Source organism: Trachurus japonicus, chromosome 4 (assembly GCF_045865225.1).
Source record: "Trachurus japonicus isolate A0001 chromosome 4, Traja_1.0".
Lineage (NCBI taxonomy): Eukaryota > Metazoa > Chordata > Actinopteri > Carangiformes > Carangidae > Trachurus > Trachurus japonicus.
The window spans coordinates 14,140,190-14,157,144 of record NC_140910.1 but is presented as its reverse complement, the minus strand read 5'-3'; the positions used below and the strand labels follow the sequence as shown (position 1 = coordinate 14,157,144).

General features: G+C 39.1%; 1 protein-coding gene across 1 annotated transcript; it reads right to left on the bottom strand.

Moving 5' to 3' along the window:
* Positions 1–38: 38 nt before the first annotated feature.
* Positions 39–15,454, bottom strand: firrm (fignl1 interacting regulator of recombination and mitosis). Its single transcript, XM_085774173.1, has 25 exons — positions 15,335–15,454; positions 14,861–14,999; positions 14,353–14,392; positions 14,165–14,253; positions 13,824–13,928; positions 13,488–13,628; positions 12,697–12,859; positions 12,475–12,559; positions 12,248–12,386; positions 11,453–11,542; positions 11,253–11,317; positions 11,003–11,151; positions 10,225–10,354; positions 8,066–8,252; positions 7,075–7,157; positions 6,703–6,754; positions 4,735–4,824; positions 3,706–3,891; positions 2,682–2,801; positions 2,469–2,564; positions 2,271–2,384; positions 1,680–1,787; positions 1,517–1,597; positions 1,268–1,438; positions 39–395 (listed from the first exon to the last, which is right to left on the bottom strand). The coding sequence occupies exons 2-25, from the start codon at positions 14,954–14,956 to the stop codon at positions 189–191; spliced, it is 2,787 nt and encodes a 928-aa protein (XP_085630299.1). The 5' UTR covers positions 14,957–14,999; positions 15,335–15,454; the 3' UTR covers positions 39–188.
* Between the last annotated feature and the right edge of the window lie 1,501 nt (positions 15,455–16,955).

Here is a 16,955-nt window from a genome sequence, read left to right as displayed (position 1 = left end):
TAAATCAATCCTTTGTATTCCAACAAGTTTAATAAACAGTTGCATAAATCAAGAGTGACAGTTAAAAAAGAAGTAAAAAAAACTATTTTCGGTAGCAGCAATGAGTATTACAGACTTCCACAATCCCAGACTGATTAAATAGGTTCATAGACAAAGTAAATCTGGGTCTGGAAAACAAACTGGGGCCACTAGAGTGAGTGTCTGGCCGTACAGATGTTGGTTATGAGGGTCTGCAGCTCATGCAGTCTGGACTCCAGCCACTGTGGTGGTGCTTTCGTGTGGGCTTCGCCCTCAGTGAGAGCCTGGAGGGCTTTTAAAGCACTCTCAGCTGTGTGGATGTAGCGGCTGTACTCCTCCTCTGCACTGGTCTCCTGCCGAGCTCTCTTTGGACATGGCTGAGAGGCAGGAAAATATCATATTTTTATGAATCAAATCCTCATTCACACAGCATACATTTTATTTTTCATAAAACTGCATATTTTACAATATTGTATGACTACTTTATAGTACTAATGTAATTGCTCAGTAAAGTTTTTACTGAGCTACTAAAATATTTTACATTGGGATCACAAACACAGACATCTCATCAACTGACATTAAAATATCACATCTTGTAAATGGAAACCTCCATTAAAGGGACAACGAGGAGTTTCTATTCGGTTGTAAAAAAGTCTCACGTTAATGTGGATGAATCTACGCTACCCACACTTGTTAATGGGCCCATTTTCGATAAATATATCGTTCTGTCTCTATCGTTATTTTGTTATTATTAGTGGTGGCGGAAATGCTGGTCGAACCGACCAGCGTTTCCTCCGTGGCGAGTCATGAGAATAACGCCGCAGAATCGCCGTTTATGGTCGGAACTACGACGGTATGTGAACCTCTTTGAACCTCTGACTTTAATTATTGATGAATGAAAACATGAGTCCGTCTTGCACCGGTCAAAGAATTTTGCGGTGCGCGCGGAGGCTCATCAATGTAGTGTGAAAACACTTCGCTTTTCCAAAACTCCTCGTTGTCCCTTTAAGTGGCTTCCAGCTGAGAGCCAGTGCAAATTTAAACCTCAGTAGTAACCATGATGAAGCCACTGTCAGATTTCACTTTTCACCTTCTTTAGTTATGTTTGTCAACTATCAAAATAACAGTGCACTACTCACCAAGACTCCAATTGGGTAGCTTTATCATACCAATACTTGACAGTTGTTTCTCATCAGCATACACATTTAAAAACCCTGTGAATGCATTTTAATTTAATGATGCGACTAACCTCTGAATCTGCCACCACTTCAGTCGGCTGTTCTGCCACCACTTCAGTCGGCTGTTCATTAGATACGTTTTCTGTGTTACTTTCCAGCTTGTCATTGTGTTGCTCTATCTCTGTTGTCTCCATCTTGAGCCTCTGTAGTCGTGACTCCACATCTTCCTTTACACTCACAGTCTACAACAAAACATAGTCTCATTCAACATGTATCCGTTTTATTTCAAATAGACTTTTAACACAATTATCATCACTTACCTTACTGAGATAACTGACCACCTTGGTCTTTGTTTCCTCGACACACAGGCTCTGGGAAATGACTTCCTCGTGGTTTGTAACCTTAAACACCAAAAGGACACATTAAACAGAATGCTTCAACAGTACCCAGCACTGCATCTGAAACAACAGTCGTAGTTGCTACCTCTGCAAAATGAGAGAAGGCTTCCAGGGCGTGCTGATGTAGCAGCCAGGATCTGTCATCAGCCAGCAGCTCCCCAAACAGGCTGCTCAGCCTCGGCAGAATCTGACTCTATTTGGACCAAAGGAGTTTGTATGGATGAGAAACTTTAAAAATATATTTACATTGTAGTCTTCTGATGTAAGCTCATTCATAGTACAAATCTTTTATGTACATTTGCAACTGATAATCATCGACTTTTTCATATAATAAGTTGTTCCTCTAGTCAATGAACTGTGAAGAATGACAGATGCACATCACTAGACGCTTGAACCCAAAGTGGTGTTTCAAGCTGCATACTTAACTCCATGAAGAAATGAACACAAACACACATTATTTAAGACCAAATGAGTGGTATTTTTGTTTGGCAAATAACGTTGAACAATCTGAGACATTTTAATTTACCTCTTAAAACCTGATTATTTATTTTTCAGATGGATAACAATGGTAAGAGCGACTTCCAGAAACAGCATAATAGTTTTCCAAGAGCAACTATTAGTAAGGTGTCAGGAACTAAGCAGTAAAATCCTCATTTGTGAAGTGTGATTTATGTACCTGGCTGTCAGGAGGGACAAAGATCTTCCCCAGAGAGGCCAGGAACTCCAAAGCAGCCAGCAGCAGCTGATCTGCACACTTCTGAGATACCAAAGCATCCACACAAAACAGAGCCTGAGACACACACACACACAGTCAGTCAACAGAAGTATTGTCCATTTTTCCATCTTTTTAAAGTCCGAGGAACAAACAGCAAACCTGGCAAATGACTTGAGGTTCCATGTTTTTCACTAATACGGCTGATAGGGACAGGAGCAGCTGCAGGGTACACTGGAGCACAGGGTGCTTCTCCGTCTGGAGGGTGACAGGTTACAACAATATCACTTTAACAGCATTAACATTACATCCTCTTGTGTGTGTGTGTGTGTGTGTGTGTGTCTGTGTCTGTGTCTGTGTGTTTTGGGGGCTTACCTGATCTGCAGTCATGCGTAACCACAGCTGCATGACTATCCTTGCTGCAGACAACACACACTGTTCTTCAGGAGACGACTTCCCTTGAACCACCACTAGGAGGGATAAGAGCACCACATTCTGGAGAGAAGGGGGAACTTTGTAAATACCGGTACAACATTTTTTGGCTGGTTTTAGATTTTCATTTCCCCCACCCTGTTCCCTTGCATTGCCAGTTTAACTGTGAAATACATTTGAACACCCTGAAGCTGGGACCTACAAGCCAGTGGGTTTTAGGGGTGAAATAAGATTTATTAACAGCTGGGTATAGCGTCAGATCATTTGTCATGTATAAATATAATAAGGACAATTAAAAGGCATATTCTATAACCAGCAGGTTAAACAAAAAGTCTGACTTTTATGGTAAACCAACTAAATATTCTGCACATACCTGCTCAAAACTACAGCTGGTCAATTTAAATAACACACTGAATATATTTTATATCTTCATTTTCAATTGCCAAATTTCTACTCATGTCTCTTGAGTAGCAATGTTTATCTTTTCTTTTTACTCAACCATTTTTACTCTTTACAGTGCACCAAAACACCAAGGCAAAAGTGTTTCTGATCTATAAACGCTGAACTGCTGCCCATTTGTAAAAGGTGAACAGAAATGCACATTGTGATAAAAAACAATTATGAACTGATGACTCTGCAATAGGTTTGTTACACAATGCGTAAGCAAAAAATGTTTCGGTGGGAAAGTGGCTCTCAGACACACCAGACAAGCAAATAACTAATAACAATCTTATCTGCTTTTAAATGTGGGCAAAGGTTATCGTACTCTTGACATCACTTGTAGTGGTCATTAGTCATCTTTCCACTTTCTCTTCAGTGCACATCGCCAGAAACTGCTAGCATGCACTTGATGTTTGTATTGCCTCTTTCTTCCATATATTCAATTTCATAGTCACTACACTTCTGCCGTTACATTCAGAGGTATAATAGAGGAAGATCAATATTTCATATCTGAAGTAGTCCTCACCACTTTGTCCACTTGTCCCAATTTGTACCCCCCATTCTGCCAGTCACTCAGAGCTTTCTGGGTAATGCCGATGATGTCTGACTCTACACGGTGACGGGCATCTAGAGAAAGAGCTCTGAGGAGGACATGGCGCCAGACTGGTAGATTTTCCACATAAGAGGGTGGGAAATGTGTCACTAGCTCCATCTGGTAAAACAAAGACTTTAGATTAGATGAATAAAAAATAGATTTAACCCATGGGGGTTATCATCTTTACAGTCCAGTGTTTCTTTTGTTTTTCTTCCAGGGTTAGACTTATACAGCAAAGATCGGGAACTGTAGTGTTTATTCCTATTACTGTCATTTAAAAAAAAAAAAAAGTATTTGTGCAAGAAAAACCATAAGCCCTAATATTAATGTTAACGTCATGCTTCCATATCCCCCTACTACTGCAGTCTGTAACATGAGTGACTGTACAGTTATTACAGGTGGCACTGTAATAATCAAGTTTACATTTGGAATCACAAATCTGGAAGAGTGTGGCCTAAAGTCGAAATTTCTTTCTTTGTGTCAATCTCTCAATTGAAGTGCATCCTTCCTAACTCAGCTGGTCTTCTACTCTAAATCATCATCATAAAACTCAATCAAGATCATCTATGGGTTTTGCCAATCTTAATTTAAGGAAATTAAAACACGTCAATCTGTTCTGATTTTACATTAGGATACCTAACCAACATATTGTTTGATTCTAGTGAAATCAAATACTGTATGTTGGGTATCAACAACATTTCTTGAGGCCCCCAAGTTTCATATAAACAGACTAGGAAGTGCTATATTTAAAAAGTGCATGGTTCGTCTCCAACTATAATCACGAATGTTCATGACTGAATAACTGATCACCTTTCCACCAGCTGAGTTGAAGTTTTGTCACCGGCAATAGCCTGCCACACTGCGAACTAACGTGACTAAACGCACTAAATGTGGTTTTGAAACTCTAGAGTAATTCATGAGGTCATTAAAACAATCATTTCTGTTCATGGGGTTTCTAACCTGGTGGTTTGGTGTCATAAGGAAGACCATGCGTTTGAGCAGCAGGCCCATGTGGAATAACTGGTAACTCTCACTGCTGCACGTCTTCACCTAAGGGAGAAGAGGGAGAAACAGAGGAGATAAGGGACATTGTATGTGTTGGTGTGAAGACTCGGGGGGAATAAAATCACCATGACATCATGACAGAAGAAAGGTGAAGATCTGAAGCAGAGGGAAGTGTATGGAAAACAGTGGGATCCAGGTTAATCTGGTTATGAGAAAACAAGTTACGGAGAGGTGTCATTCCCTAAGGGCCAACAACACCAATTGTCACCTCTGTTGGGGTGCCACACGAGACAGTGAGGCCACCATACTAATCCATAACCCTACAGAGAGGGATTAAGGATTCAGAGTTTGAGTTTAGAAACTGTTCAGGACGATGACAGTGATGTCAGCAACATGGGAAAATATCCAAGTTTTCCATGTTTATACTATCTACCCATGAGGATAGAAGCCAAGATTTAAAAAGTTGTGGTGTGATCATATAGCCCATCATTTACAGTTATGTTCATAATAATAGCAGTGTGTTTAAAAAGGTGAGTAAACCTCAAAATTCTTCATATAAATTGTATTTTAAGGAACACAACTGCATTGGGGACACTGCACATTCTATTTCAAACCAAGAAAATTGGAAAAAGTAATTTAATTTGATAATATTTTACAGAAAGTCAAGAAATATAATGTTCAAAAAAATAGCAGTGTTGACATCTTTTTTTACAGGCTTGCTGGTGTGTTTGGGGTCATTGTCTTGTTTGGGGTCATTTCCTCTTCAGTATACGGCAACATGACTACTTCCAGTATTCTGGTGTACTCAAACTGATCCATGATCCCTGGTATGCGATAAATAGGACCAACACCATAGTACGAGAAACATCCTCATATCATGATGCTTGCACCACCATGCTTCACCGTCTTCACTGTGTACTGTGGCTTGAATTCAGTGTTTGCAGGACGTCTGACAAACTGTCTGTGGCCCTTGGACCCAAAAAGAACAATCTTACTCTCATCAGTCCACAAAATATTACGCCATTTCTTTTTAGGCCAGTCAATGTGTTATTTGGCAAATTGTAACCGCTTCATTACATGTATTTTTTTTAACAATGGGACTTTGCGGGGGCTTCTTGGTGGTAGCTTGGCTTCACATAGACTTTGTCTGATTGTTACAGTACTCACAGGCAATCTTAGATCTTCTTTGATACTCCTGGAGCTGATCATTGGCTGAGCCTTTGCCATTTTGGTTATTCTCCGATCCCTTCAAATAGTCGTTTTTCTTTTTCTTCCTCGCCTTTCTGGTTTTGGCTGCCATTTTAAAGCGTTTGATATCATTTTAGCTGAACAGCCTATCATTTTCTGCACTTCTTTATAGGTTTTCCCCTCTTTTATTAATTTCTTAATCAAAGAATGCTCTTCTTCTTAACAGTGTCTTGAACAACCCATTTTACTCTGTTTTTCAAGGACAAATGCACAGCCAGCATATGCAGCATCAGTTGCCTTGATCCTTGAATAAGGGCCACCTGTTTAACACCTATTTTTTTTCACATAATCAATGACCTCAATAATTGAACCTGGCACTGCTATTTTTTTGAACACGCCCCTTTCAGTAAATGATTCAGTTTCACAGAATCAGCAGCATGCACGTCATGCCTGTTGGGTCTGTTGGTTTTCTATACCTTTACTAAACCTTCTAGAAAAAGTTGAAAAAAAAAAAAGTTGAAATTCTAACAAAATCAGTGATTTATCTTGCAAGTGATGTCGGACTGCTATTATTTTGAACACAACTGTATATTTAATATGAAGTTTTACTGAGCATCTTTAGAAAAGAAAATATGTTGATTAGTGCCATTTGCTGTCTCTTTCATGTTGAAAATAAAATGAGCCCGCAAAATACATTCTCTCATCTGCAATGTGTATGTATTTAATTTTACCAACCATCTGAGCAATGAGGAGGACATGATGTAGACAAAGTTCTGCTGATCCATATCTGTAAAAAAAAAAAAAAAAGATAAAACAAATGAAGTAGGGGATTCAGTACAGTACAGAAAAATGTGTTGAGATGCTTACAACCATACTTTTGCTAAGAAGGCTAAAGGGACCTGGCATGTAGACCTTGTGATGACACACTTGGGTGCCCAGAAGCATGCACAGATGAAAATATGATGTCCAAGTGTACACATTTATTTTGCGGACAAGTTATATATGTGACCCGGCTAAATGAACTGTCCAAAAAACACTGACCACTGATACTATTAAAAGCAAAATCCAGTTATAAATGGTCAATACTGCATTAATCCTCTGTCTCACCGTGCTGTAAAGCACCACACATCTGTTGCCAGTAAAGCTGTCTGTGTATCAGCCTGCAGGACAGCATCAACCAAACAACGCTCCTGAAAAAGAGAGATAACAGAGATGGGAAGTTATACATGAGAGGAGGGGGTACACAGAGGAAAGTACAGTTGCCAAAGAAAACCAGGCTCTACAAACAAGAAATTTAACAAAAAACAAAGAAAACAAAACTGAAAGAATAATTTGCCTTGAATGTTGGGAAATTCTCCACCAGAAAGCTAAAGCAAAGTCTAGTGTACTGTGTATAGTAGTATATTCTGCATATACACATAGAACAAGTATATATATATAGTGGCTGGACCACAACATATTTACAGCTACTGATGTACAGTGTTTCAGTATAACTGAATTCCCCAAAAAAGAGAAGATTTACATGTATTGTGACACAGCATGGTCCAAATTTAAGACATCAGTTCTGTTATCAACAGGGTAAAATTACTGTTTAGAGAGTTAGCTAACAGTTCGTTCACATCAATGCCAGCTGCTGTTTGGTTTGCAAGAGCTATGCCTACAGAGGGAAGGCTCCACCTGGCAACTGTCTTTATCACTAGATGCTTCAAAAAAGTTGGAAGAGTTGTTGTTTGTGTGCAAATATTCTTGATTATTTGAATGATGGCTTGCTAATCAGGTTCCTCTGACCACAAGATATGTCCCACTAATTGATAATTGTTGAGTTTTATCTACTCATACTATGTCTTTTAAAGAACATTTATTTCTGTAGGTGCTACTACAGGGTTCTGTCATCATTGTTTATCAATCAATCAAACTTTATTTCTACAGCACTTTTCATACAGTTAAAATGCAACACGAAGTGCTTTCCATAATAACAATGCCCTATCCCGCACACCACATTCATACACCATGGAATATATAAATGCACTGAACTGAACTGAGGAAATTACAATAATAACATTACTCAGAATTAAATAGTAGTGCGTGTGGACCTCACCAGCACAGGAAAGTACACTGGAGGAAGCGCAGCCACACTGGCACAGAGCTGCACACACATGTGGTGGTGGAGAGTGACCTGAACTTGGGCCTGACCCTTCATCATCACCCCTGGCAAGCGCACCGGCACCGTGCGCTCAGTATAGCAACGACGGAAACTAGTGAACAAGGCTTTGTAGAGAGGAAGCCTGGAGATAAAGGGGATGGAAAACAGTTTAAGAGATTAAGATAGTTAAAAATTGGCACACAACTTTTTTTTTTTACACATTACCTAAATAGGCGTTTACATGATATATAGTCCTTGGGCCAAGACCCAAAATTTCACATATCGGTATCACCTGGGAGGGCAAATTCTAGTTGTGATTTTTTTATTCCTACACACCCCTAGATTAAGTTTTGATATGATAGACCTTGCTGACTGGCAGCTTTATAGTATTTATCACCTCTTAAAGTAATAGACTGTTGCTGTTCAAAAACGAAAAAAGTGCTTTCCCTGGAACTCATCTTTCTTTCATCATATCCTCTCCTTTGGGTGTGTTTGAACTATTGGCCAGCCATAGAGACTTGTAATAAACCGTTAAGTAGTGTTTCAAGTAATTTATCTACAGTAATATAGGTGTAAATAAGCTTCAATTATTCGATGGTCAGGTCTAAATCATTGCAATGTATCTTCTAATTAAGGATACTTTTTGACAAATTTTATTTCTTCCCAATACCTTATTCCAGATAGATAGATAGATAGATAGATAGATAGATAGATAGATAGATAGATAGATAGATAGATAGATAGATAGATAGATAGATAGATAGATAGATAGATAGATAGATAGATAGATAGATAGATAGATAGATAGATAGATAGATAGATAGATAGATACCTTTATTGACAATGAAAAAACTATGCTGGGTGGGGTGGTGGTGGTGGTGCCAGCTCACAGAACAACCATGTGGTGTACTGTGTACATTAAAACATTGGATCAGTTCTTTATTTTGGTAACTGAACAATGATGAACGCAGATCAACAAAATGTGAACAAAAGGTGGTGGATGTGAAAGCCCTGTCAATTAAGCTTGAGGCAGCGGATAATCTAAGGTCCTTCCTTCAAGTTTCTCGGTCTGTTGCCTCACTGTACTGTACGAAGCTCAAGTTGCTCAGGCTCTCCCTCCAAGCACAGATATTCTGCTGTTCCAGGTAACAACATTGTGCACTCAGATCCATCATCTAAGATGGCATAGGTATCAAAGGTTTTGTCCTTGTTACTTTAACAACGTTAAATTCTCAATACCAAGAATGCAAAGAACAATGAATTTGGGAGATCACAGGTACACAGAATGCTGAGACGATGCGTTCTCTTGATCATAGTGATTGTAACATTCCCACCAATGATCTCACTCTGACTGCAAAATTCTGAAAGCCTGCATCATCTCCAGAAATTACTCTAGGAAGATTTAAAATGGTCTGCATCTCTCTCATGGCCAGCTGGTGTGGTTGACCATACTGTCACTCTAAGGCTGCTAATGCCATAGTGAATGGTTGTGGATCATGTGCATAGGAAAGGGCAATATGGCGGGCAGAGAGGAGCTGTAACTGATCTAATATGAAATTTTTACAGTTCAGGTTCCTCTGTTGGCAACAAGTAAGTCAGAGCCATCTTCAGCAGTACCCATGAGGGTCATCATGGCTGAAATATGGGAATGAAGATCCCTCTACTCATGTTGAAAACCTGGAGGCTATCATATTTTACTTATTACTTACTTATTACTTTACTTATATTGACCCTAAAAACAATTTAGTATAGGTAAGGTTTTGCCCACTTAAGTGATACCGATATCTGGTCTGGCCCAAGGACTAATATAGATCTTAATACATATTTCTCAGTCTGTATACTGCCATTTGTCATAAAATGATTAATTATTATGATTAAATAGTTAAACAATGGGCTATAATAAAGTATTAAATCAGGCTGGAGATGAATTTATTGTGTATGACACAAAAACTAAAATTTACACAGTGAATAAGAGTAAGAGAAAAAAATGTGTAATCCATCAACATCAACTGATGTCAGACAAAAGGTTTAACTGGTTGCCAGCTTGGCGACTGGTTTGAAGCACCAAACATTTAAAATATTTTGCGACACCAACCCAAAACAGCTTTTATTACCTGGGTGTCTCTTCTGAGAACTGGCTGCCGGTGTGCCAAAGCTGCTGCACTTCCTCTGGTTGGTTGGCCAGCTGACCCAGAACGCTCACCAGCAGAAGACACTGAGGAAGTTCATGCTCAGGACTTAACCCTGCAGACGAACAATACAAGGGTCATTTCAAGACTGTTCTGCATTATGTTGTTGCACACATGTCAGTCTGCAGCTGTCCACATTCTATTATGGAAAAACATGCAATCAACATTTTTCCAAAGATGCTACAATTACCTATAATGCAATATGCAGATGTCAGTCTGCATTAAATTGAAAATGTTCTGAATGCAATAGTGATGATACTGATCAAATGTAGTAGAATAAACCCAAGAACTAGAAACCCCAAAATAGATTTGATAAAATATAGACTAAAATCACTCTTTGGATGTGGCTTTGTTGGATGTGGCTTTGTTGGAAATTAACCTGGCAATTTCTATTTGTGTGCCAAGACACCTTATTTTAACAGTCACTCTAATAGGAGTCGACGTTAACACAGTGCTGTTTCCAACCCACAGGTTGATGAGATGACCTCAATTCCTCTCTGTTAACATAACAATAAACACCAATTTCTTGTTGTTTTTACATACTGTATACTTGATAGGATAAGCACGGGGAATAGAATTCGCATACAGTTGGCCACTGAGTTTATATAATTGATCCCCATCTCAAGGGAAACAGGAAAGCATCCATCAACCCAGGCACAGTATCTCAGGAAAGAGGGAAACAGAGGACAAGCTTCACACTCACGCATGTCCTGCTGGAGGACTACTTCAGCAAAGGGCCTTAGGGGCAACAGCTGGAGCAGCAGGGCATCCATGGGAACCAGAGCTGCTGCATTCAACTCCTCGGACAGAGCTGTGGTCAGTGTCGGAGCACACAAGCTGGGTGGGAATTTACTGGGGGGCAAAAGGCACAACAGATATTAGTTTATCATCTTTCAATATCATCAACTCAAATGATAAATTGTAGCCTAAAACCACAGCAAAACGACACATACCTGGTGACCTGGAGGTAGAGTTTGTGAAAGCAGCTACAATTCTTGGTGAGAAAAAATTTGAATTCCTGAGAATAGAATAAAGAATAAGGAGGTGTAAGTTACACTGCTTTGTATTTTGAAGTAGATCTTAATGGTTTTAGACTATAAAATGACACAGTGTTTTTGTCCCCAAGGGGCTGCAAGGAGATCCTAACTTGTACCTTTATGTAATGAACCAGTGTGTTGGCAAAAAATCTGCACATCTTTGCAGTTTTCTGGAACAACTTGTATTCGGGGCTTTGTGCTGCCTCCTTGAAAAGGGACAAAAGTACATTGACACAAAAGGTGAAAGGTGACAAAGATGAAGTCTTTAACCCTACATTGATAAACTCGAGACATTTTTTGTACAGCACAAAGGGGCAAAGCACAGGAAATATATACACCATTCATTCTATGAAGAGGATGAAATAAATCCTAACACAGAAATACCTCCCATTGTAGTGATACTAGCTGGAATCTGGTGAGTGAAGACCAAAGATATATTGTACTGTACATAGTTCATCACATTCACATGTATTTGTCATTTATTTTATTGCCTTGTAAAGCAATTTGTAACATTGTTGTGATAAGTGCTTTATAAATAAAAGCAATTCACATTCATCAGTAAAAACTAGACATGCCATGACGGATCAGTTAGCAAATCATTATCTCCCAATGTTCATTTAAGCAGCTTAGAGAAGCATTGTGTGCTGCATAGTGTAGTCCTACCTCCCACCTTTTTAATGCACCAGTATGTTCCATATCCCACAATTTTTTGGTCACGTGGACCTTTTACAAAGTGTGTGCGACTGATATTAAGTACTCAATCTGCAATGCATGACCACATCAGTCATTATAAATGATTATTGGGTGGGGGTGAAATGTAATCAGGACAATCAGGACATCCATGGTAAAAACCCTTTGACTGCTGTTACAGGAGCAACACACACTGTTTCATCAAACCAGAGCTTTCCTACCTGAAGACCACCATGTTTGATGTGTTCAGCCAGCTCCACACAGTTGTGGAAGGAGGTCAACAGATTTTCACAAAGGCTGGTGCTGATGTCACTGTGATGTAGATGTTCCTCCACCAGTGACTGGTACTTCAGACTCTGTCTGAAGTGAGTAATGACCATTTAAACAAGTCACGCTATTATCACAAATAACATGACATTTACAAAAGAATGGTGTTTTATCTACTGACTTGATGAGGAATTTCCATGTGTTTGCATGAAGTGCTATGTCCAAGTTGGAGATAATAGAGCTCATATCCAGTAGGCTGTGAATCACTGAGGAACATTAAAAATACATGTATTTAGTGAATTTCCAACTGCAAGAGAGATATAACTGTGCAATAAAAGAAAGGCTTGATGACAAAAGTGTGGCCTTTGTGCTATATAAAACAGGGAGGGACTCATGCACACACCTGTAACGATGTCAGAGACTTCCTCCTCTGAGGCGCTGCTGTCAAGGGAAATCCTGTCCAACAGCTCCAATAGACCCTTCTGGAGCGAATACGCTTCCTTGAAGAGTCCCTGAAGCAGGTCAGCAACCAGGGACATACGGCCACAGTAAAGCACCTCGCTCTCCTGTAGACAGCATGCAGAGTCTGCTTTACCTTGTTTTAACTGTTTTGGTTTTCACTAGAGATGCAGATCTGTTTAAACTGCATTGTGAGTGAATTTTCTGGTTCCTTTGCATCCCTAAGTGGTTTCCTGCTGCATTAAGATGCTTATCACACTAGCTTCCAGTCAGTGACGTCTTGTTTTACTCTGGATACCCCGGATCACAGTTTTTTAATATGGAAAAGACAAGAAAGGTAAAACAAAAAAACTGAACCATCACTTTGTAATTACTTTTTAGTAGTCAGAAATGTTTTATATATTATCAGATTATTGTTTTGAATCACTTCTCAAAATGATGAGTATCCAAAAACACCTCATCATTTAAGGTCATAGCTATATATGTAGCTGCATGTACCTTTGAATTTAATCAAATGGTGTAAATAATCACAAAAAATATACCGTTCATTTCATATATCATAGCGGCTTATCTAGGGATATGTGAATATTCTGGGTATCTTTTGAATTTATTCTGAAAAATAAACATTATCATCAAATCAAATAACAATATCAATCAAACCATTCAGCCATAATTACAAAAAATACTGCATGACATACAACACATTACAGCCACCATTGAAGTGAACAGACTGACCTTGCAGTGCTGAAAGGTTTCCCTCAGGATTTTCAGGATACAAGTAGGTATTGAGCGGATGGCAACCAGGTCAGGAGCTTCATCGAATGAGCCAGCGTGACGCACACAAGTGGAAAGTGCATCAATAATCTGCATCATTGCCTGAAGGAGGAGGTCAAAATATTGGTTATGGGCAGAGCAACACCAGTCTTTTTTTAGACAACATACTGAGTTTCATACTTAGATTAAACCTTTAAGGTACTAATTGTATCATTCTGAAATACACTTATATCATATAGACTTTTAGACCTTTATTGTCCCTCTAGGGAAAAATTTAGCAATAATGATAATAGTCACCTGCAGAATCTTCCTTATTAAGGCACGCAGCTCGGTGTTTTGACTAGACAGCCCTCCAACTTGGTCTGAGATTTCTTTCATCATGCTTTCAAACACCGTCACAGCCTGCAGATGTTTAAGCAAGAGGCAGGAATATTAACAAAGACATAGCTACAGATTTTAGACAAAAGTAATCAAATTAAATAGTAATTCCCAACAGTAATGCCTATTAAAAATCCTTGGAAAAGAAAAAGCGCAAATTTAGTGTGACTTGTTCTACAGAGAAGCCGCTGTCTGATAAATACTAGGGAAGGAATTCACATCATAGATAACTAAAGAAAAGCAATCATCCAGTTGTTTACCTTTGGCAAGATCTTGGAGAAGCACTCATCTTCCAGCTCAGACAGACCAATGTGAGGAAGGAACATGTCTGTAATTATCTTCAGTACACCTGTAGGCATAATTATGTTGTTGTTGTTTTTAAGACATGTCAGACTTTATCTCAAAGAATGTAGTTTGCAATGACAAACTGTGCAATCATGAAACTTACGTATATGATCATCCCAGCTCTCAGACTGGTGCTGCAGAGAGTACCAACTGTCAAGGAAAACTCTTTCACAGTAAACTCATTTTCAATTGTCAGGAGGGCCACAATAATGATACAAAAAATGTGGAAAGATGAGCGTGACAGCACAAGTTTTGTCCAGTTTTCATCAACAAATATTTAGGCTAAATCAAATGTTTAAGAAACTTGGGAGAGTTTCAGTATTTTGGTGGTCAACAAATAAATAAGTCAGCCAATCAGTCAGTCAGCAAATAAATAAATACATGGCAGACTGCTAGCACTTGCCTCATTAAATATAAAACTGTACAGATAATACACCATGTTATGTATTCAACTACTCGCTAAGATCATATCCGTGTATTTCCAATCTTTCTTAATTCAAAAATTTCACAAGAACGGGATAGCTCTGGACTTTCCTCATTAAGATGTTTTGTATGAAGCTATGAACCACCAGACAGGAATGAAGACAACAAAGTCGGCTCTGGGAGGATATAGTGAGTTTGGGCAGGACAGACTTCAGCTCCTGGCGACACGTTTCCTGACTCCACTGCACCACCTCGTCCAGGAGAGAAGTGTTGCTCTGGGACATGATGACAGCATCAGCCGGAGGAGGAGGACTGCTGCCTAAACGACTGAAAGTTTCACAAACAACATTGCCGTGTGTGTCTCTTACTTCAACGTTAATGCGATAGCTTCACAAGCTGGTGTTATTTAAAGAGTCGCTTCCAGTTTCGAGCCCCGGGAGCTGAGCTGAGACTGCCGTTAGCTTGTGTGTTTGCTACAACATTTAACGCTAACATGGTAGTTTAGTTTGGGATATCTTCTTACCATAAATGCAAGACGGCGCACAGAACATACCACAACGACCTTACGCGTTAACTTCTCCAAAATTCACCATTATTCACTTGTAAATGACTAAAATACAGGGAGGACGGCAGAGAGTTTACCTAACTGTGGAAAAACATACCGCGCGCCGTTGTTTGAGTCGGATGTGACGTTGGGACCAAACGTCTCATCAGCTCTTCCTCTGATTGGTTGAAACGTTAAAGTCTTCGGATTTGAACCAATAGGAGAACGTATTGATTGCAAAGCGCTGAAAATAACAACTGACAGGCTACTGGGCGCTAGAGGCACTCGACTGGGAGCCAATGAAAGATGGACAGGCTAAAGAACTAGGCTGCAGATTGTGTATGAAGCCTCCAGTGGTTACAAATAGGCTACTACTCTGTAAACAATATGGTTAGGACTATTTTGGGACATTTTAGTTTACCGGTGAAAAGAGGGTTTATATTTATCCATGCCCCATTTATTGAAAATTAAATTAAACACTGCTTTTAATTAGATGTATATTTGATTACTCTCATAGGGTATTCACATAACAAATATGATAATGATGATGAGGAAACAATTAAACTACAGGCCAAAGTCACAATACATTATGCTGCTGTCGGAATATTTTTTAACTACAATGGTGTTAAACACTATAAATATGTAGTGACTGGCCTCCATAAATGTGTGTGGAGCATATACGGTTTCATTAATAAACAAAGAGATTTATTCATGGGGGTTGAAGAGGGAAAAATGCACTTATACTCTGGTAATAACAATATGACATTTAATAAAATAAAGACAATTCTATATGCCTATAATGACATTAATATATAGCCACCTGAGGCTGAGGTTAATAGCCTTATTGCAAAGTTCTGCAGTTGGAAGTGTTTAAGCTTTTCTCAACTCATGCTCCCCCTTGGTGAGAAAAGCGCGTCTTTTACTGAGAAATTCCACACGAAGATGCTCATCCATTCTGACCAGATGACTCACACTGTCTTAAATCGATAAGAAGTGATCAAATGGATCATCATTTCCCAGTTCTATGGTTTGTACAATAGCTTGAAGTTAATCAAGCATATTCACTGTCAGACATGGAGAAAGAAAAGCTTCTGTCTTTTTCTGAGGTGTATGTTAACTTCTGATTGCATACCTTACAGTAAATGACTGAGATGTCAGGAATGTTTAGATGGTAAATAGAGAAGTTACGGGAAGGGGAATATCTGCAGTTTCTATTGACTGACCTGACCTACTCCATAAAGTGTCTGAGTCTATTCAGTATTGTTTTACTGATAAGATCTTGTGCACTGAAGTAAAGCATCACGCTTCTGCTACGGTGCCTTTGTTTTCCAACAGCTTTAGGTGTTAGCTGCTGCCGCTGCAGGAAACGACCAACTTCTTGTTTAGAAAACAGGACTCCACACTGATACTTATCTCTATTTAGATCCTTAAATATTTGTACTTGACAAAAAATACACAACACACTGTAAATTCTGGATTAAAGTTTTGTACAAATTAAAGACAAGGTTATTTGATAGACTATGATCGGAGGGATTGTAAAGTTTGCAGTGAAGGCCTCATTATGAAACAGACAAATGTTTGGTCATGGGCGCGTCTAATGTTTCTAATGAAAAAGATAGACATCATTAAGCACTAACTGTAAATGATGCACATTACAAGAAGTGGGTTGAGTCTAATACAGTTTAACACTTCTCCCCCTCCATGCTGACCTCACTGATTACAGATAATTAAAGGTTATC

What these genes read in the sequence shown, in the direction of transcription:
- firrm (XM_085774173.1), bottom strand. Translation starts at nt 14,956, where the DNA reads ATGTCCCAGAGCAACACTTCTCTCCTGGACGAGGTGGTGCAGTGGAGT. An exon ending in TCTCCAAGATCTTGCCAAAG is followed by an intron (nt 13,929 to 14,164) that starts GTAAACAACTGG and finishes AAACATCTGCAG; the next exon opens with GCTGTGACGGTGTTTGAAAG. An exon ending in AGTCCTCCAGCAGGACATGC is followed by an intron (nt 10,355 to 11,002) that starts GTGAGTGTGAAG and finishes GTTCGTCTGCAG; the next exon opens with GGTTAAGTCCTGAGCATGAA.